Genomic DNA, 21,495 nt, shown 5'->3' on the forward strand with positions numbered 1-21,495 from the left:
ACCATTCGATCCAAGTGATTTTTTCATAAATGTTCTTAGATAATTCCATTAATTTTGGTTTCATAAACCAGATTTATTTAAAAAAGTTTCTAAGCAAAATTAAAAAAACCGTACCATTCTATTCAAGTGATTTTCTATAAATGTTTTTAGTAATTCACTCTCATCCCTTTGAAATAAGTATAGTAAGCTGGTAGCTTCTATTGCTCCTAAGTCTTAAATCATTGAATACCACTTTTACCTTTTACAAATTTGATATACTTAAAATATATATATTTTTTTAATATATATATATATATATATATGGCGATTCTCGATCAAATACGGATCATCAAATGAATGAAGTACTTGTAATTAGATGAATGAATCAAAATTCAATCTAACTCATGCACTCATCCCATCAGTTTTGATAACAATAATATCTTTATGGTCCGTGCGTAATGGATTCATAAATATTGATTAAAATGCGTAGGCAATTGCCTCGCTAAGATACAGACCTTGACGAAGCTGTAAAAAACTGCACAAGAGGATATTTATGTTTTTGCTAAAGCTTAAGAAAAGATAGAAAGATATATAGAAACTGGGCTTAGCAGCAAGAACATGCATTTGCAAAATAAGTCCCCTTTATGAATTTAAACAACCTTCTGATACTCGAATTAACATTAATAGCGACTTGTAGATAAAGATTTATAGCGAAAATGAATGTTTGTAAAAGCTGCTCTCATTATCCACCAGTAACCAATCTTCGGGAAGAGGTTGTCACAAGAAATGTTTGTTTTTTTTAGAGTAGTTTTTGTTTTTTAAAATATTTTTTATTTAAAATTTATTTTTTATTTTTTAAAATTTATTTTTAACATCTACGTATTAAATCAATCTTCGTATTGAATCAATCTTCGAAAACATGTCATCATAAGAAATGTTAGATTTTTCTAAAATGCGATAGATATTGCTATTCAAAATTATTTTTATTTAGAAATTTATTTAGATAATATATTTTTTTTATTTTTTAAAATTTATTTATGAATTCAATATATAAAAAGATCTAAAAATCTTTAAAAAATCAATTTAAAACTAAAAAAATTATAAGATTTATAAAAATATAATTTAACTATAATGACAAACAAAATCTGAGATTTGAGTTTTCAAGCGCAACAATTGACTTTAGGATATTTTTCGTATTCAAGGTTGGAGTTACACGGATCTCAATTACCTTTCTATCTCAATATATTGTTTTATTGGGCTCTATGTCTACCAAAAACTTTTTACAAGTTTAAATTAATGACTTCGGTATCAGAAGAGCATTGAATTCACATGGCATATTCAGATTCGAATAAATACAAGCTGTATTTGAACCATCAAAGCTTCAATATTTCAAGCAATAGAATATGGATTGCGTAATCAGCAGGCCCTATACGTGCCTAACCATCATAAATATAATTAAGTTGCGGTGCCTAACTCATCTAAAGTTGGAATTACAGAGTCTTTACCGTATTGGAGGGGTGAATTTGGCTAAATGATCGATACTGTATTTGCCCTGCTGAAGAAGAAGAAGAAGAAGACGACGATGGATGCAAACACAGAAGTTAGTAGTTAATTAGCGGGCACCCAGTGACGAGATCCTAACAATTCCAAGTCTTTCTATTTGTTCCTTCAACCAGGAAAAAAAAAGTAAGGCAAAATTTGGATAGTGTAATTAAAGTTATTTCAAAATTAGTCCTATTATGTTCTAAATTTGGTAACTTCTAGTTAAAAGAATTTTTCTAGTATTAAACTATCAATGGATGCCAAGCAGCATATTTGAAACTGAATCAATATAGTATATGACAGCATTGGTTCTATCAAGCATCTCTCAAATTAATTAGTCCATGCAAAGAGGCATGCTCGTAACTCTATGTTTTCTCAAAATATAATTTTAAATAATATGGATCGGGTATAGATGGCTCCACAGGTTTAATTCAACGAATGGAACTTGTAGAATATTTAAAAAGTTATTTAGTTCAACCAATTTAAGAAAAAGGAAACCAAATAGAAAACAAAATGGAAAGATGTGGTATGAACACACACACACACAACCCACTCATGATCATGGTCTATCGCAAGTACAATGGACAATTTCCTCAACTCAAATTAAATGATAAACAATTCTTACAGAAGAGTTGTCTTGTTAGCCATGAAGTGCCCACCACCATGCCTATACTGCCCCTGCACCGTCTCAAAAAGGAGCAGAAAACAGTGTCAGCATGAAATTCAGAAAGCAGCATGACATTTTTGGTACATAAGACTCTTGGTGGTTTAACGTAGATAGGCTAGCGTCATTCACCAAATTTCAAGCTATCCCGCACCTGCAATTAAAGCTGTGAAAAATCTCCCTGGTCAAAATAGAACATGGGCATAAACAGTCGGCGTGTGTGAGGGCATAGGACTCATTTCCCAACTGTTTGTCATAATGTAACTCTTATGTCAACCTTCATGAGGAGGAAGGCCGCCAGCAGGTTGTTTTGTTACCCGTCTTATCGAAGCAAAGCGTAATCTGTCCACACGGTGTCATGAACTGTCAAGAGCTATTTCAACAAATAGGACTTAGCCTTTTATCAATAGGATTCACCAGATACCATTTACTTTAGTAGCATTTTTTCAGGTCCAGATCGTGACCTCAAGCAGCCATTTCCTCCCTCTAATTAATCACAGTAGCTTTGAACCAAGCAAGCTGCGCTGTCGCATAATAATAAACATTATTGAGGTTGAGTCTTAGGCATTTAGCCCACATGAAGGTTAATTAGCAAGTTTTTTTCCAAGGAAAAACAACCACCACATAATATATAATAGGTAGCTTGCATAAGAAATAGAGATAATTTAATATGTTTAAATATTATATAAAAAAAAACATAACGCTAATATTGACGCTATTTATATATAAGTTCAACTAGGTATGCCTGAATTCTTAAAGCAACATATAATTATTATCTAGCAATTCAACTAGGTATACAGCCAGACCCTAGTAGCTGCCACACTGGCTTAAAGAAAGATCATCCATCAGGGTACTACAACTGTTCAATTTGACGATAGCATTTGCATTTAAAATCACAACTTTGAAGCCCTTTTCTGCCTAACCCCATGGACAGAATGGTTCAGAAACATGGATTTCAAATTTACACGTTAAAACTCTACTTATGAAAAGCATACAATGATCCAAAAGCCCCTATGGGTGAAAAGTGCATCAAAGTAAATCTCAGAACTCTGAACCACAAAATGAAGGAAAGTAGCTGAACTTCAACAAAAATCAGTAATGACCTGGTGATGCTTTCATCAAAGCAGCCTCTCACATTTGATCATCAGAGAAATTGACAGCAAGATCCCAATAGTGGGCAACACCAGCATCAGCAAAATATTTTCGGGCTGCAGCTTCAGTCACACAGTCATGTAAAGAAAACCTGTGGAAGCTAGGTTTGGCAACACTACCTTGCCACACCAGCATACATTTGTTCACAGGTTTCTCCTCATTGTCATCTCCTTCATCCTCATTAACAGCTTCAGCCCAGTTTATACGCCTAAGCATTAGCTTCCCATACCTTTTGATGGATTTGCTTCCCCCTTCAACCACCAACACACAAATTCCCTCTGTAATCACCGTGCATCCAGTCAAGCGGTTCTCGTGAGCATTGACATCAACTTTGAAGCGAGTTTTCTTGTCTGAGAGGTTGTTGATTCTGTAAATAGAAACAATAGTTTCCATGGTGTTCGGGTCATCAAAGAGCTTTCTCTCCTTCTTTTCACGGCGCTCAGCAGGAGTGAGCTTACGTGCAGTATTTCGATCAATGTGAGCTTGTTCACGTTCAGCAGCTGCAGTACGAATTTGCTTTTCAAGTCTAGTGGGGTCTTGTGTTGCTTCTGAGCCAAGAACTTTCATTAAATTGCTCATCTTAACCTTTGGTTTTGGAGGTTCAATCAAGCCTTGTCTAATCATTTCCTGTCTATCCTTTTCCCGAGCAAGTCGACGCTGTGTTCTGAGCTTCTTCTGCTCCTTCTTAGTTAGTTTCAAAGGTTGAGGTGGTGGAGGAGCTGGCTCAGCCGGGGGCTCAATAGGACGTGGGTGTTGCACATAGATAGTAATTTTATCCCTTTTCAATCTATGCTCAGTGATAAGAACATCATCATTTTCACCATAAGTCCCACCAGTCAGTAAAGGTGCATCCCTAAATTCAGCAACCAAAAACATATGAACTTCTTTCCAGATAAGTTGTATAAGATGAAATGGTATTAAGTACACAGAATAACAAAAGAAAAGTTCTCCAACTCTCTTCAATTAGGTTAATAATATAAAATTTACAAACATCCAAACAGATACAGATGAAACCCATGTCAGGCTTCACAAGAAGGACAAAGGAGCCTAGGATGTACTGGAACAGAGCCCCTGACATCCTCCTCTCTCTCTCTCTCTCTCGCAGCTAAAGGAAATGGTGAAGGATTCAAAGTTATCCACAATTCCTGAAAGTCCTGAACCCAGGTTAAAAAGCCACTCAGACCAACTCCGTGAATAAGTAGAACACAACTTTAAGATTCAGTTGTCGTTGCACCTCAAACATATCAACATCTTAGTAACTACACAAGCGGTTGCAAATTGTTCCTAGCATGAGAGTTAGCAAGACCCTTACATCTTAGTAAATACACAACCAGTAACAAGCACTTGTTCTTAAGATGAGATTTAGCAAGCAATGGTTCCAGTTAGATAGATCATGCAGACTCAAATTAGTAAGTAACATATGAAACAAATTCTGCAACGGAGTAACAACCATTGTTGTTATTGGTAAGAACCATATTATATAAAGAAAAGTAAAATGTCAACTTACCACCACTCTACATCAGGAATCGGATCCTTAGGCTTCGCTTTGGTTATAACTCGCTCTGATACCTCTATCAAATTAGGATTTATATCCGGAGCTGCCTTCGCCTTTGCATGTAATGCTTGCCTTGCCTTCATATCCTTCTCTCTTTCTTCTCCAAATTGATTCTGGGAACAGAAAATAAAAACCATAAATATTTGCAAACAATTAAAAATAGCAATGAGGATTTAGCAAAAAGGTGTGAAGGTTGCAAGAATTACCCTCAGTTTCATTATTTCAGCTTCTTTTAACCACTTGCCTTCCTCTACAAACTGGAAGGTCATTCGTTTGGGTCTCAAGAACTTATTCTTATTAATTCCCATTTTCACATCATAATAAGGGTTCGATTCAGGATCCACATCTAATTCAGGTTTAAGAATCTGGAATGCTTCCTTTTTCTGCTTGTTGATGTTGACCTGAAAAAGATCATATGTATCGCGTAACAGCCCTTCTCAGTCAAATATCACAGCTCCAACAAAATGAAACTAAATTGATAATAAAAAAAAAAGAAACTGTATAACTTATAAAAATTACCCAACCTTTAAGGTGCTAAGGTTGCTTGGTTTAGTCACATTCACCACATTTCCACGTTCATCTATTTCCCTACCAAGTGCATCCACACGAAGAACAGGGGTCTTAGTAGGCTTCTGTGGCACAGAGACTTCTGCTGGCAACTGGCCAGGGAACAAGTTTATAAGAGGAGCAAACTCAGGGTCCTGGCGAAATCCCATTTTAGCAGCAAGTTCCTGGGCACGCTTAACAGCTTCATAATTGGGTATGCTAGTAATATCGGGCAGAGGTGCCACACCAGTTGAAGGTGTCTTTATAGACACCATAGTGCTTGTAGATAAGGAGGATGAACTAGAAACTGCCCCAGTCGAAACAGCAGTAGTAGTGGTTGCTGATGGCAATACCCTTTGTGAGCTACCACCTGAACTTGTGTTATTACCCTTGCTTGACTACAAGAACAAACATAACCAGTTCATAAGTACTGGAATCACGGGAGGTAAAACGGTATAATATTAGAACATGACAAAGAGAGAGATGGCGAAACAGCAGCACATGCAAGGATATCATAGAAATTCTATGATGGGAACTTACCAGGGGTAGCTTCTTCAGCTTCTCTGACAGTTCCTTCTGCATTTGCAAGGCTTTCTTAGCTTTTGCTAATGCATCAAGTGATAGATTTCCACTTTTCCCAGCAGCTGAAGATGTCCCATCTGTACTAGATTTTCCAGGAACCGCATGAGATCTGGCAATACTAACTCCCTTATTTTCATTTGTGTTTGAAATTGAAGATACCTTGGTAGGAAGGGGGTGAACAGGTGCCACAGAGGTCTCAGGCTGATTGCTTGGAGTCTTAGTGAATGATTCCAGAGAAGCACCCTGCAGGTATGGAACAATAAACTTCACATGTCAGCATACAGGTTTGACAATAGGAGCACCTTAAGAAAGACCATAGCAAAAGTAAATTTGTTGGAAGGGTGGGTGGCGGACAACAAATAAGATGCTTTAAAAAGATATTAGGCTAATAATAAAATGAGAAAAATCACGCAAAACGCCACATCACACAAAAAAATTTCAGAAGGTTCTGAATGGTGGGGAAATATACTATAACTTCTTCTGTAAAACCCCAGATTCTATGCATACAAGTTCTACTTGTACATTATACAAAATCTGAACGTGTATGATTAGGCGTAAAAGTAAAAATCAGACACCACTAACCTTGCTTAGAGAGCAGTTAAGGTTAAAAAAGTCATATGCAAGGTTCACAGAGCACATCCTTTTAAAGCAGGTCACACATTCATTGCATAAAAATAGAAAATAAAAGCAGGTCTAACAGCAAGGAGATATAGAATGTTCTTTTCAACCTGCATCTAGAGTGATGGGAATACAGCATCCAGCACCAACTAAGAAAATCACCATTCCATTTCAAAAGTAGAGAACTTTTAGAAAACCATGGTTTGGAATCTCAGAATACAGTTCAAAAGGATCCTATTACTATTATAAAACTGGTTAAGACAGAGAGTCCATGTGCAGGAAGAAACACGCCCGCAAGGCAAAGAGTAAAGGGTAGAGAGTAGAAGGGACAATTGAGCAAGTGAACAAAAGAGGAACAACATTGAGTCCCTTTGCAGAACTCCTTAGGCGTACAAATCCAAAAAATATGAGGATTGCACACCATAAAAGATCTTCAACAAAGGAAATGGATCTTCCAACAATGTGCCCATTGATCTATAAGGACTCCTTGTTAAATAACAAAAAAAACTATAGAGTAAATCAGGAAAAAAACGCAAAACGGATTTCAAATATAAGATATAAGTAAAGACGATAAAAGAAAATACCATCTGTATGTAACTTGACCAAAATCAACAGAAAGAGAAGTTCCAAACCACCCAAACTACATGGCTCCATTGTCCCTTAAAGTTCCATTAACCATTAAGAGTCACCAAAATGCCTACAACATCAAGAACGACATGACTAGCAATGTAAAAGTGATGAAACAGCATTTCTCTGAAAGCAAATATTGCACCCAAAGGAAAAAAAAATTCACTTACCAGCTTTCACTTTACACAACCTCTATATAAGAAAATTAAGAACACTACTTGCCAAACCACATATGCCACGAACACTCTACGTCTTCCATCATGTAGCACTAAAATTGACCTCTACTTTTCCTACAGAACCATGTAACTTGAAACATATAAATATCAACATGAGCCAAATAATCGCTAAATTTTCTATTTCTAACAAAGCACAGATACTAATCATCTTACAATTAAAAAACCACAAATTATACATTATAACACCTCCATTCTCATATTACCTACATAGAAACACACAATAACAGTCCCAGTCAATCATACATGAGACGTAACAAGAAATAAAATAGCTTATAGCTGCGACAGACATACACATAATAAGAAACACAGCAAAAGCAAAACCTGTACAAAAATCAGTAACCGCCATCATGCACACCATATTCAACTATAACAAGCCAGCAAAAGCAAGCATGGTAACGGAGATAACCCCACTCCCAGTCCACCTCCAAATCACGCACAGACCACACAGGAAATTGCATAACCCAATTTTCTGCTTCAGGCATAAACTTAACAGAGCTATATCAAATACTGTGACGAACCACTAATCCCATCTCGCCGCTCCCCACCTTCATTATCCCGCATGTAATCCAAACAGACAATAAAAATAGCTAATTAAACCAAACATGCGAGTACATAAAGAGCATGACCCTACTCTCTATTCTTAATATATCACGCTAGCCCATTTATCTAGACTAAACATCTACACTTAATAAGCCGCAAAACAGCAAACACACATCGAAAAAAGCACACTAAAAAACAAAATAGAGTCAGAGAGAAAACTTACATTTGTAGTCGAAACACCACCGTTTTCTGTGGTGCTGCCCCTGCCGCCACCAATTGGCTCATCATTGACTTCCTCCTTCAGTCCAGCCTCACTCGAATCCACTCTCTTCACATTCTCAAAACTATTACCATTATCATTGTTGTCAGTCCTATTATCCTCTTCTTTCACTTTTTCACCAAATCTTCTTCTACTCCTCTTCTCCTTCTCAACAACAGCTCTATCCTCACTACCTCCTCCCTCCTTTCTTTTCTTTCTCTCCAAATAATCTTCATCTACAGTTTCTCTTTCTCTCTTCTCGCGTTTTCTCTCTCTACTCCCTTCTCTCTCCTCTCTCGCATCATACGACCTCTCTCTCTCCTCACGCCTCGATGAGGAAGACGATTTGTGATCGTGAGATCTCTCTCGCCTATCCACACTCTCTTCTCGTTCGTGAGATCTTTCGCGCTTTGTATCATCGCGCCTGGATGATTTGTGATGCTCGCGTTGGTGAGATTCTCTCTCTGATCGGTGGTGGTGAGAATCGGAGGAGTCTCGATGCTTATCGTCTCTTGATCGGTGTTTGTGGTGGTCACGATCACGGTCGTCACGGGTGTGTTTGAAGGAGCGGTCCATTGTAATCTAGGGTTTTGTTAATTGCTATCTGATTTTGTTGCTCTCTGTCTCACGCTCTCTTTTTCTTTATCTCGGAGAGACTAAGATTTTCGTGAAGGTAGTGATGGAACGGCTAGGATTATTGTATTTGTATCTATTTATTTATTTTATGAATTCGGGCGGTAGAGAAATGAATGGGAGAACTAGGAATATTTAAAAAAACCGGTTCATCGCTAACATTTGAATTGTCCGACTCAATTCACTTGTCAAAATCGAATAATACTGGTATTAATTATAGATGATTTGAAATTATGAATTTTTTGAAATCTCATGTGGTAAAAAAAAGACATGCAATAAAAACAACAAATAAAATAAAAACAAAATAAAAAAATAGTAATTGTACTAGAAAAGTGGTTGTTAGCGTTGTAAAAAAATGCTATATTTTTATATAAAAATAACAAAATCAACTTGAGTGGTATTTAATTGGATACCTTCCTAGAAAAATTATAATAATTTAATTTTAATGAGTTTAAATAAAATAATAATAATAATAAAAGCATTCACAAATAGAACTCGGTTTGTAATAAAAAAAATAACAATAAAAATATTTACAAATAAAGTTGAATTCGTGATCATAGTTGAGTTAGCTCGTAAAAAAAACACTCATACAAGCACAAATCTAATATTTTATTTTATTAAAAATAAAATAAATAATATGATCGTTTGCTTGTCTAGATTTCAATAATTAGAGATGTGGTTGAAAATTCAGTCAAGTGTTTTTCAAACAAAAATAAATATTTTTCAAGGTAGTACCATGTTAAAACACATGATAAACACTATTAAAGTAGATAGAAATCAATTTCTCAACTTCAAATAGCCCTAAACTGTAAAAAACACACAAAATCAAATAAAAAAAATTATTATTTTCAAGACTTGGTCAATCAATAATTTTTTCTTTTTTGTCATATTTCTAAAAAATTTTCTTTTTTAAAAAATAAAAAAACTAAAAAATAAGTAAAATAAAATTATAGACCAAAACTAAACAGACGGTAAAAGAAAGGAAAAAAAGTTGGACCAAAAAGTGTCTCATGCGAATTCAATGCTGATCACAAAGTTTTTACTTGTTTTTTAGTTTGTGTTTTTTCTTAATTATCTTTTTAACACAAATTAAAACTATATCTTATTAGATGTGTAAGTCTATAAGGAAATACAATAAAAAAATACTTTTTAAAATATTTTTTATTTTAAAATATATTTTTAAAATATCAAGATATCAAAATTATAAAAAAACACTAAAATAATATTATTTTTATTTTTTAAAAATAAATTTAAAATATTAAAAAATATAGTCAAACCACTCTCCCATACTAACATAATTCGACCACAGAAAAGTTATAAAGTCTGACAAAAACCTCTAAACTTACATGCTATCTAAAGATAGAATACAATCATCTCGCAAAACACCCGATTACACTTTTAAAATGATGTAATTGGAAAATAAAATTGATGCCCAATATAAAATAAAAATTCACTATTAGCATGACATTGTTTTCATTCGAGTGAAACAACCACGTTTTTAATGGTTTTAATATGAATTTGAATGTTGATGATTTACGAAAAATTGTGACTGATATCAATCTTCTTTAAATATATTTTGATTGGCGTGGAAAATAGAAATCAGGAGAGAAAAAAGAAGCTTATGCAAAAACTAAGAGCTCGTTGGGGAATGCGGCTGCGGTTGTGTTCCCAAAAAATTTGAATTTTGTTTTTGCTAAAATTTAATATGGTTTGTATGTTTTGGATCGTTTTGATATGCTAATGTCAAAAATAATTTTTAAAAAATAAAAAAACATCATTGACATGTATTTTAACACAAAAAGTTATTTGAAAAGCACCCATAATTACACTGAAAAAAACATCCTCTAAAAAGAAAAAACTGTCATGAGCTAAAAAAATTTGAGACACGGACGCATTTATGCGTTCCAGCAGGGAAAAAAATAAAAACAAATAGAAATTGATACAAAGTGACTTGTTTAATCTACAAGGTTTAAAATACAATCAAAGAATCTAGTAAAAATTTGGATCAACTCGAATTAATCTGATGAGACTATAATAATCCTGTAAAAAATAAATCAAAATAAATTATAAAACTTAATTTTAAATAAATTAAATATTAAATGATAAGATTAAAAAAAATTCAATTAAAAAAAGCAAAAAAAAATGACTTTGTTTAACCCGAGCTAACTTGCCAAACCTACAACATGGATTATGAAACTAAGATAATCCAATAAAAAGCAAACTGGAACAAGCTCAACTCTTGATTTACCTAGTGTTGAAAAATAAAATTAAAAATAGATTTGATTATAAAAAAATATAAAAATAACTTGATTTAACCCGTGTTAACTAGCTAAAACCGTGACTTGAGTTATGAGACGATGATAACCTCATAGAAAGCCAAAAATTAAAAAAAAAATTAAAACTTAATTCTCAATCAACATAATATTTAAGGATAAATTTGAGAAGATAATTAACAAAACATATAATAAAAAATCCGAGTCAACTGAATCAAACCATCAAATCCTAAGATGTAACTAATGAAACTAAGATATTATCTTATAAAAAATAAATTATAAAATTATAAATTTTAATTCTTACCCTATCTAATATCAAAAAACATAAATGAAATTAAAAAAATAGAAACCTTGAAGGAAAAAATTATTATTTTAATAAATAATATTTTGTAAAGAGAGTTACAGTGAAATAATAATAAAAACTCAAAGAAAGAAAGAAAAAAGAAATAGTGTTTTGAGTTACAGTTTTTATTTTTTTTAACGAGTAACATCTGCAGGTCCACGTCCATTTAAGCAGCCATTCAATACGACGTCGCTTAACACAACTTTCAGACACCTGACACATGCCCAAAACTCGTCTCATCTTCAACACCAAAACCCCACCCCCTGCATGCCCAACAGTACACACTATCAGCAAAATCAGTTTCTCTAACAACACCATCGCCTTAATTTTCTATTCAATCCCACCTTTTCTTATTTTCATAAACGTTTCCATTTCTTAAAAAATTAAAAAAGAGAGAGAAATGTCGTGGCTGAGATCTGCTGTGAGCAAGGCAGTGGAAGTAGGGAACAATAACAACCTGACCCGAGCAGTTAAAACCTACGCCGACTCTGTTGTTCACCAAGCTGGTCAAGCCGTAGCTGAAGGAGCCAAAATATTGCAAGATCGTATTGTAATCTCTCTTCACTTTGATTTTTTATCTGCAATTAGGGTTTTTTATTTGACTGGATACATTTGATTCTATTTCATATATATATAATCAAGCTTCTGCGTAATTTAGTTAATTTATCTGTTCCGTTATGAATTTAGGGGAATAGGAATTATAAAAGTGCTAAGCAGACTGCCAAGAAATTAGAGGACGCTGCCGTCTCCTGTCGCGGCCTGGAGAGGGTTTTGTTGCTGAGAAGATGGGTGGTTGTGCTCAAACAATTCGAGAAGTTATCTGGAGGTTTTGCGGAAGATAAACAGACACCCGTTGAGCAAAATGTTGGCCCTGATGTATCTTCGGGCAGTCCAAGAAAAACATCACTGCCCATGGTGAGTTGTTAAATTGCTGTGCACATTGAAATAATCGAACTACCGAAAGTACTGGCATCTTATGCTTGTTTTTCTAATTCTTTATTTGATGGATAGGTTCTGTATTATGATTCTGATGTTGGGGGCGAACCAATGACTTTCCGTGATGTTTTTTTCCAAAGTCAGGCTCTAGAAGGCATATCAATGTCCATGGTACGGTAAATTTATTTTGATCCAGTTTTGTAGAAGTGCTTAGAAAGGTGGCAGTACTGGGAATCAGTGGAAGAGGATACTAATATCGCAATGTTTATCCTCCATATTTAACCCACACTTAAAAGAATAGTAAATGCTGATGGTTATGCTTTGCAAAAGTAGTTCTCAGTGAATGCTCTTAGTCTTAGGAATGCATTATGTTAGTTTTACATTTGTTAACCTAAGGCGCAGGTGTAAGCAAGTATAGGCAACAGCATCATGATTCAATTAATTTTTTTCACAAACTAGAACACAGTTGAAGACATATTAATGAAAGAGCTTTAAGAGTGTGTTTGGTATTGCGGTAGCTGTTGTGGTTGTAGTTTGAAAATAGTTGTTTTATAAAAAGTACTTTTAGTTGAGGTTGGTTTGAAAAAATAGGTGTTTGGTTAAAACTGTGGTTGAAATTGAGGTTGAAGAAAAAGTAGTTTAATGTGTTTGGTTAAGAATGCTTTTGAAATTGAGGTTATAAAATAATTTTAAAAAATATATATTAATATTGATAGTTTTTAATTTAAATATTGTAGATTTAACTTTTGTTATTACATCATGAAATAAATAATACTTTATATAAAATATTTTTTATTGTTCCATTAAAATATCTACAATTCCATCACGTATGAAATACATCCGACAAGGACTACAGTTTTTTTGGTTTTTTAAGCGCGCAATAACATCAGGTAAAATATAATCAAGAATGAAATTAGGATTGCGATCAAATTCTGCAAATGCTACTTTATCAAGCGATCTCTGTCTAATTTATGTAGTGTCATTAAATAATGTTAAACACTAGTTTTCCGAATAAAAAACAATTAAAAAATTAAAAATAATTTTTATTTTACTAAGTTGAACCTGATTCAATGTATTTTAAGCTTTGAACCGGAACCGGTCCAGCCGGAACTGTGTGCATGTTACATTGTTCATGCGAATTAATTAGCATGCACAGTGCGTAAATATGTGTTGCCCATTGTTTACTGTTGAAACAAAAGTAGCCTCCTGCTGCTTCGCGATTACTGAGTTTGTAACGCAGTAAAAGGTGGGACCCATGAATAGCAAACAACGTTTTTTTCTGTAACCAAACATATATTTGCTGCGTTTTATTTTAACCGCAGCCGCAGCCGCGTAGACAAACGGACTCTAAATATGCTAAGTTGGACAGGCTTCCATGCTTTCTTTCTTGCCATTTCTGATCGTGGAGGTTAACATTTTTCTCTGACTCAGATTCTTGAAGCACCAAATGAGGAAGAAATTTCTTTGCTCCTGGAGGTGTTTAGGTGAGTCTTCCAGACTGCTCAATGCATAAATGCTGGTCTGAAATGCCAGCACATATATATTTTAGGGGCTTTCCAGGACCAATTTGGAATTCTTCTTGGTATAGGTCATGCAAATTACATTTAATGGTCTTGGCTTCATGGAATCATTATTACATCAGCCTTAATGTGGCAAGGAAATACACCTATTTTGTTTTGGGGTTCATATTCATCGTCTTGGATATATTTTAAATGATAGAAACTTAGTGCTTATGATCAATACATGGGATGAGCGTGAATTCTTTTTGAATCCCTTTTCATAATCTGGTTACTTGCAGGCTCTGTCTAACTGGAGGACAAGAAGTTCATAATGCAATCGTGAGCAGTATACAGGATCTGGCTTCTGCTTTTGCAAGTTACCAAGATGAAGTGTTGGTAAAGACTTAAGAATGCAGATTGATTTCTGATTTAGGCTAATTGCCATGCAAACTATAGAAAACAGGCTGATGTGCTGTGCATACAAAAATCATGTTTAGGCGCAGAATCACTTTTGAACATGTAGTACAAAAATGATTATCTGACTGTCAAGCGATGGTGTTTTAAAAAAGAAAAAGGCTATTTTTCCGTATCTTGGAAGCAGTCTGGTATAAAGTACATGTTTAGATATGCAGGAGAATTTGCTTTGACTGTTGCAGCTGCATCTAGCATTCACGCTTGAGATTTCTATTTTCATATTTTAGCTTGTATATGAAGATTGCTAGGTTGACAATTTTCCTCTCTTCTTCTGGTTTCTAGGTGAAGCGCGAAGAATTGCTCCAATTTGCACAAGATGCAATTACAGGGTTGAAAATCAATACTGATCTTGCAAGGTTATTAACATCATGGAGTTTTTATCATTTAGTTTTTGAACTGAGTCTGAACCTCTTTAAACTTAGTTGACATTTTTCCATCTTCTTAAGAAGATGTATAAACTGGTGACTTTTTTTCCCATGGATATAAGGTTTCAATTTGCTACCTTCAGAACTACGAATGACTATGAATGCTATATAATACTGTCCATCCATTTTTTTTCCTTACTATGGATGTCTATACATGGAGGCATGATTTAGTTAACGGACATGCTGGCCTCTCCTTCCCCTGCATTCTGATTCACAATCCTCAAGTTTGAATACAGTTCTCCATGTTGGAAGTCTCAAGTTTTAACGACTGGGAACCTGAATTATTAGCTTGTAAACTAGTGCTAGAACTTGTGCTTCAGTTAGGATTTGTCATGCTGTCACCTGTCTAAATCATCCACACACACTTTTCAGTAATTTGATATGTAAGGTACTGTATGTGATATAGTTATTCATTATGAAATGAAGCTATGCGGTCAATGGTTTGTTTATCTAGTTCTTTCTTTGCCTATTGAATCCTTTCTGTCCACAGAATAGATGCTGAAGCTAAGGTTCTGAAGAACAAACTCGATGGAAGTATGCATTCTGACAAGCCATCAATTGAAGATCAGGAAAAGGTGTCTGATGAAAAGGCCAAAGCAACTATAAAGGTGAGCTTTAGTTTGTGACTACCTCATTTTGTCGCTTTTCTATGATAGAATATGAGTGTTGATCTTATGCGAGGAGACTGATTGCGTGGGTATTTGATTCTTCATTGGATGCATTCAATGCTAATGACTTGTACAGTGCAGATCAACTCTAGATTTTTCTCTGAAGTATGAAATGAAACTCAAAATAGTGCAATTTATGAATTGTACATTATCAATGCACATATTGTGCTGTCATGGTTGTTCTGGAAAGGTGTGCATTGTGCAATAAGAAGGCAGGGAAAAGATTGCCTGGGTCTCCACTTCTTATTCTTCTAATTTGGACAACACAATGTCTATAATTAAGTTACCAAGAAATCCGTGAACTAAAATCACTGCCTAATTAATGATTTCCTTTTTCTTCTTACTGTCTTAAAGTGCTGTGGGATGTTTAGTGTATTTGTTTATGTTTCTGGAAGCGTTAACTGGTCTGTCTAGTATTTTGTCGAGTAGAAAGCTGTTAACTAAAGATCTGACCCCTGTTTATGTAGGCACTGAAAGAAGCTCTTGCACAAATTCGAATTTGTTCCAGATTGGAAGGGCTTCTGTTGAAAAAGAAAACTTTGAGCTTGGGAGATTCGCCTGAGATTCATGCTCAAAAGGTATGCTACACTCATGCTGTCGAATTGTTTCTTGATTGTGTTTCTGAAATCTTAGCATCATGTTTGTTTTTTCCAGCTTTTATTATCTGTTAGCTATCTCATGTTTGCCCTTCAAGTTTCTCTTTCATGTTGTCTGTCAGCATGCATATAGAGACTAGTGTCCATTTCAGAATGGATATGCATTGCTGGAGCCTGTATCCTTCATTTTTCTAAACTACAGATAGGGAGCATATTTACAAGTGCGTGTCTGGGGAAGTGAGATAATTTTCTATGCGAGACATAAAAGACATTTGCAGGCTTAAATTTTTACGCGTAAGAAGCTTTGGAAGTGAAAAACAGCAATGATAATGATAGCAGTATATGCAATGATAAGGGCTAGATACCTGGAGCATCACACAGGTTAAATGGGTTCAAATCCTGATAATGAACAATATCGCCTATAAAAAAAAAGAGAGAAAAAAAGGGCAACAATGGTAATTTAGGTACCTCAATTACAAAACTAAGGTCAATAATGGCAATAGCACTAACCGGAGGAATAACTCTAATAAGTACCTTATCTTTAAGTGAGTGATTCCCAAATGAAGTCATTTTCTGTGAATTGTTTCCCGAAGCAGGTGGATGTTGCAATGTGTCAAGTCTTTGACATGCTAAATATTGATTTGAAGAAGTCTTTGCCACTTGCTGTTAGTAATTAGCATATCTACACCTCTCATTCCTGTAATCATTTCCTTTTGCGTTTTCATCATTGGATTAATTGCTTGCAATTTCTGGGAGGCCTATTTTTTTGTCATCTTTATTCTGGATACTTTATATATGTATATATAAACTATATGCATCTTTTTGTCTTATTATAATGACACCTGTCTGCTTCACAAATTTACTTCTCCCCTTCTATTTTCTTTCTTTCTATTGTATCTTAAGTGGTGACAGATGTTTTTATTTTCTTTTGAGTCCCAACTACCAACTCTCTCTTTTTTTCATATGAGTCTGAAAAGTTCTTGTAAAAGCTGTGCCAGTTTGTCGCCAACAACATTTTGCTTATATGAGCAGGTTGACAAGTTGAAGGTCTTATCGGAATCTCTTGCTAGCTCTACATCAAAAGCTGAAAAACGTATCTTAGATCACAGGTAAGAAGTCAATCTGAAGTATTATTTATGCAGCCAAAATGGCTGTGCCCTTATACTCTTAAAACTTGTGGACTCCTTGCTTTCCATTTCACTGCATACCAAACTACTTCACAAGTTCTGTTGAGGTGGCTGAACTTCACCATTCTCCCACAAGCTACTGAGCAGTCGTTATTCTTGCTCAAGTTATGATGACATCTTTGGAAAACACAGTCACCTTGGTTCTCTTAAAATATGTTGTCTTCTTGGTGCTTGGGAAGTTCTCTGGTAAAAAGCAAAGGCGATTGTCAAATTGTAACACCTCAAGACCAAGAAACAAGACTTACTAGGGATTCTCTTGGGAACCACTTGTTTGACTTCCAGTGTTTGAGAGTAGATATCATTGAACCCATCATTGCTTTTAGAATTTATGGTGGTTTTTAACCCCCATCCCATTCCCACATAATTCACAGATTGCAAAAAGAAGAGGCACTGAAAGTTCGTGTTGCCAAAGCTGATGAAGCAAATGAAAAGGAGAAGGTAATGTGCTTCAGTAACAATGCCTTTGTTCTACTTAGTTATTATTAGATCTCAAGGTAAAGGGAAAGTGATTATTTTCTCATTCTTTTGGGGTTTGGAATGCAGATTATTGCCATCACATCATGGGTTATCTTAAAAGCTGCTTTAGTTTTTCCTTGTTTTATGTAATGCTATAAACATTTGTATGCTTGTATAAATAGCTGTGTCAAGCCTTCTTTTGATAGTGCTATCTTATGTTGTGATGGTCTGCATGGTTGTGATTTATATTTTCACTCTATATGTAGAGATTTTCTTTTTAGGATTGCCTGCTTGTCCGTATATACTGTGAGATTATTGACTGCCCAGTTTAATTGGCTTATCAAGAGTTCTTGTTTGTTAGTTCATATTGTTTTTAGCATTGCATGGTTACGTATCAGTTAGTAACTCATCTAAAGCAAACACCATGTGAAACTTGTGGTTATAGTGGGTGTAAATTTATCCATGATCTGTGTTCTCTGAAGCTTTGGGATATGTGTAGAAAGTAGGAATGCTAGCATGCTTCTAACAAGCAGCTAATGTATTTGATTTGATGGAAATTTTGATTTTTTTCTTTGATTCCCTTCCAGGAAATAGTAGCTGAGATATCAGTACTTGAAAAACAAAGAGATGAACTTGAAGCTGAATTGAAAAAGGTTTAACTTCTCTATCTCATTTCCTTTTGCTTTTATAAAACATGTATTTTCATAATTTTGAACTTAAGTTTGGATTTTTGAGCTGGAAATATGAGATTATATTTACAACTGATTATCTGAATCTTTTTAGTTCACGCTTTCTTTTCTTGTTCCCCATTCATTTGCCCTTTATTGATCACAAGCATTCAAAGACTGTCCTCACCTTATAGGTTAATATCTCCTTAGCTGCTGCAAATGCGCGCCTTCGCAATGCCAGAGAAGAGAGGGATCAGTTTGTTGAAGCTAACAGCCAGATTGTTGAGCATTTGAAAACAAAGGTTTGGATTTTCTCTTCTGGTTTCTTTCTACCTAATTAGGTGCCGAAATAATTGCATAATTTATGGTCTTTGGTACTCAATATTCAACCATGTGATACATCTTTTTCTACGAGTATATAGGAAGATGAGGTGTCAAAATCAATTGCTGCATGCAAAGTAGAAGCAGATATTCTCACTACATGGCTCAATTTTCTGGAAGATACCTGGGTTCTCCAGCGATCTTACAGTGAAGCTAAGGAGAAGCAGGTCAAGTATGTACATCATTGTGGTTTGCATTTTCCTATGACTAGTTGTTTTTCTGTATGTTGGTCTTGTAATTTCTAATATTGAAAATTGTATTATCCATCTTCTTACCTATTTCCTACATAATTGCTACTTGTTACTTATTTCACTTTCAAGTGATGAACTGGAGAGACACGAGGACTATTTTGTGAAGTTGGCTATTCATCTTCTCTCTGAATACAAGGTAAATTTATATTCTTTTTGAAGAATGTCCACAAACTTAACTTATGGCTAACTGAACTTATGGCTGTGACTCTCTCTCTCTCTCGCACAGAGAGAGAGAGAGAGAGAGAGACATGCTCTTCTGTGTTGTGATTGAACTTGTGTGTTTTATGCAGAAAGAGTTGGAGCCTTCTATCATCTGTATAGAGAAATTTGTGGAAAGCCTAAAGAATTTAAGTGGAGGGTAATGTAATTTGCTTCACTAATAGGTTTCTGATTGTTTGTTATCCCATTTGTTCATTTATTTTTGACAATGCAGGTTAGAGATAGCATCTAGTGTGGGGAATGAAGATTCTAAAGAATTAAACCCAAGGAAAAATCTTGAGAAGGAATTTTTGGATTGTGAAGCAAAGGTATGGAAGTGCTTCCTTAATGCTTCTCATGTCAAATATGCACATGACTGATTTATTCACAGTATTCTGCTTTACCATGTGTAAAATGCTATTTTGCTGTTAAATTCCTTTTTGGTAGATGATTTTCCTAACATTGGGTTACTTTAATCGTAAGTATTAGTAATTTTGCCAACTTTTGGATGAAAGAGTCATGAATGAGGTGGGTTTGCATAAATAATTCTTGTTGGCTCATGCTTATAATTTATGATCAGAATCAAATGGCTATCCACATCAACTGTTTAATTTTGTGCTATCAACATAACTTCTTGTAAAAACCTCTCTTTCAGTAAGAGTTGAGCAGAAAACTCTAATGCAGTTTCCTTTGAAGAATATTTTGGCACTTCCATAATATCTTGTCTTGCTGGTTTAAAGTTTCTTTCTCACTATTTTCCAAGTTTTTACTCTTTCTATTTTCTTCTCTGTACCTTTTGAATTTGAATCTCTCCATTTGTTTTATATGTGCCTTGCAATTTGTTGAACTTAAAAAGTTGCATAAAGGTGCTAAATAGCTGCACCTGTTGAGGCATGCCTTATTGTGTTCCTGCACGTACATAGCTGGTAAAAGCATTGCAAGCATAGATTCATATCTTAGTTTGGCTGTCTTGTTCCAGATTATAACCACTTTCAGTGTGGTGGACAACATAAGAGAGCAGTTTTATGCTCAAAAAGGGGCAAGTTCTAGGTGGGATTTTGGTTCTGTCCTTGAATTCTTCATCAGTTATTTACATGCTATAATGTTATTCCACTGTGGTATACATTGCCTGAAAAATGTCATTCCTGGCCTCCTCTATCCAGGAAAGATGATACCTCGGTTAAAGAGCTATTTGATGATATTGAAAAGTTGAGAGTGGAATTCGAGTCAATTGAGAGACCAAATCTAGAACTGGAGGCTCCAACCCCTAAGGCTGATAATTCATCTGAGAAGGCACTGGGAAGTCCATCTCATACCTCATCACAGAATGTGACTACCCTTAAATCCAATATAGATAATCATCCCACGGAACCTGCAGTGGAGGCAGGTGAGGTGCTCGACCCTGCCGCAGAACTTGCAAAGTTAGAGTCAGAGTTTGGGAAAGATGCTCAAGACTACTCAACGGAGGAGATTGGTGACTGGGAGTTTGATGAGCTTGAAAGGGAATTGAGATCCGGTGATACAGCAACAAAAAACTAGCTCTTTGAACATGCCATACCTGTAGTGAAATTCTAATCATGCAAGCCTGTGTCTTGATGACATGCATCTATATCCAAAAGCTGGATCATAGATCATAAGCTTTTGTGTAACTAATATTTTCCACTGGATAAAGTTTCAATTTGTTAATTCTTCTGTAAATTCTCAAAGTTGTAAAATGTGACTGATGAAACAAACGAATGGAAGTCTTTGTTTGCTTGTAAAAGTCTGAACCTCACTCGGATCAACAATATTCACTTGCAGTAGACGTGCGCGTTTATGCGAGGTGGTCAAGGGCTCACCACAACTTTGTGCACTATTCACGGTATCCTTTTTCCATGAACATCCTAGTTTTGACTGTTACTTTTTGTTCTGAAGTTGTGATGACCATTTGATTTCGAAGGTGACCCGCCATGCATCCCCTTGCAGAGGGATGTTGGAACAAAACCAGAGAAGGTGGGGGCTATGCTATCTTCTTGATTCGAATTTATGGAAAGTTGTAAAGATTGTTTTCTGTATAGCCAAAAGGTTTCCTGATCTAGTAGGCGGAATTTGTTTTGTTTTTGGAGTTTGGAGAGCACCATCATCGTGTTGGGTTTTCAACACACGAGTACAGAAGCTAGTGGATTGCTAGCCCCTCCACCTATCATCTCTTATAAAGGCCGTCACTA

General features: G+C 35.1%; 2 protein-coding genes across 13 annotated transcripts; one reads left to right on the top strand and one right to left on the bottom strand.

Annotated features, from left to right (window-relative positions):
• Positions 1–1,946: 1,946 nt before the first annotated feature.
• On the bottom strand, positions 1,947–8,999 carry LOC18108997 (protein RDM16). Of its 12 annotated transcripts, XM_024607205.2 has the most exons (9): positions 8,265–8,414; positions 7,436–7,555; positions 7,223–7,335; positions 6,180–6,263; positions 5,979–6,097; positions 5,417–5,836; positions 5,099–5,293; positions 4,845–5,005; positions 2,884–4,190 (listed from the first exon to the last, which is right to left on the bottom strand). In XM_024607205.2, exons 5-9 carry the CDS (start codon positions 6,018–6,020, stop codon positions 3,317–3,319), a joined length of 1,692 nt encoding a protein of 563 aa, XP_024462973.2. In that variant the 5' UTR covers positions 6,021–6,097; positions 6,180–6,263; positions 7,223–7,335; positions 7,436–7,555; positions 8,265–8,414; the 3' UTR covers positions 2,884–3,316. The 12 variants fall into 12 exon arrangements, 10 of the variants coding, with proteins under 10 accessions (XP_024462967.2, XP_024462964.2, XP_024462973.2 ...); XR_008059841.1 differs by lacking the exons at positions 7,223–7,335; positions 7,436–7,555 and adding exons at positions 1,947–2,199; positions 2,340–2,704 and having other exon boundaries at positions 3,289–4,190; positions 5,979–6,263; positions 8,265–8,999; XR_008059842.1 differs by lacking the exons at positions 7,223–7,335; positions 7,436–7,555 and adding exons at positions 1,947–2,199; positions 2,318–2,704 and having other exon boundaries at positions 3,289–4,190; positions 5,979–6,263; positions 8,265–8,999.
• A 2,738-nt stretch (positions 9,000–11,737) lies between these two features.
• On the top strand, positions 11,738–21,050 carry LOC7469790 (uncharacterized). The gene is made up of 18 exons (XM_024607649.2): positions 11,738–12,099; positions 12,237–12,464; positions 12,561–12,656; positions 13,917–13,969; positions 14,284–14,380; positions 14,741–14,814; positions 15,374–15,491; positions 16,019–16,129; positions 17,180–17,256; positions 17,706–17,772; positions 18,378–18,443; positions 18,653–18,760; positions 18,881–19,011; positions 19,160–19,226; positions 19,381–19,448; positions 19,524–19,617; positions 20,268–20,338; positions 20,452–21,050. Exons 1-18 carry the CDS (start codon positions 11,950–11,952, stop codon positions 20,825–20,827), a joined length of 2,052 nt encoding a protein of 683 aa, XP_024463417.1. The 5' UTR covers positions 11,738–11,949; the 3' UTR covers positions 20,828–21,050.
• The last annotated feature ends 445 nt before the right edge of the window (positions 21,051–21,495 follow it).

The sequence above is a fragment of the Populus trichocarpa genome, chromosome 8, assembly GCF_000002775.5.
Source record: "Populus trichocarpa isolate Nisqually-1 chromosome 8, P.trichocarpa_v4.1, whole genome shotgun sequence".
Taxonomy (NCBI): domain Eukaryota; kingdom Viridiplantae; phylum Streptophyta; class Magnoliopsida; order Malpighiales; family Salicaceae; genus Populus; species Populus trichocarpa.

Excerpts from the sequence above, each read along its gene's own strand:
- LOC18108997 (XM_024607199.2), bottom strand. The coding sequence starts at position 8,876 with ATGGACCGCTCCTTCAAACACACCCGTGACGACCGTGATCGTGACCAC. Across the intron at positions 5,837-5,978 it reads AGCTGAAGAAGCTACCCCTG|TCAAGCAAGGGTAATAACAC; the intron begins GTAAGTTCCCAT and ends TTGTTCTTGTAG. Across the intron at positions 5,006-5,098 it reads CTGAAATAATGAAACTGAGG|AATCAATTTGGAGAAGAAAG; the intron begins GTAATTCTTGCA and ends TTCTGTTCCCAG.
- LOC7469790 (XM_024607649.2), top strand. The coding sequence starts at position 11,950 with ATGTCGTGGCTGAGATCTGCTGTGAGCAAGGCAGTGGAAGTAGGGAAC. Across the intron at positions 14,381-14,740 it reads GTTACCAAGATGAAGTGTTG|GTGAAGCGCGAAGAATTGCT; the intron begins GTAAAGACTTAA and ends TCTGGTTTCTAG. Across the intron at positions 19,618-20,267 it reads TTTTGGATTGTGAAGCAAAG|ATTATAACCACTTTCAGTGT; the intron begins GTATGGAAGTGC and ends GTCTTGTTCCAG.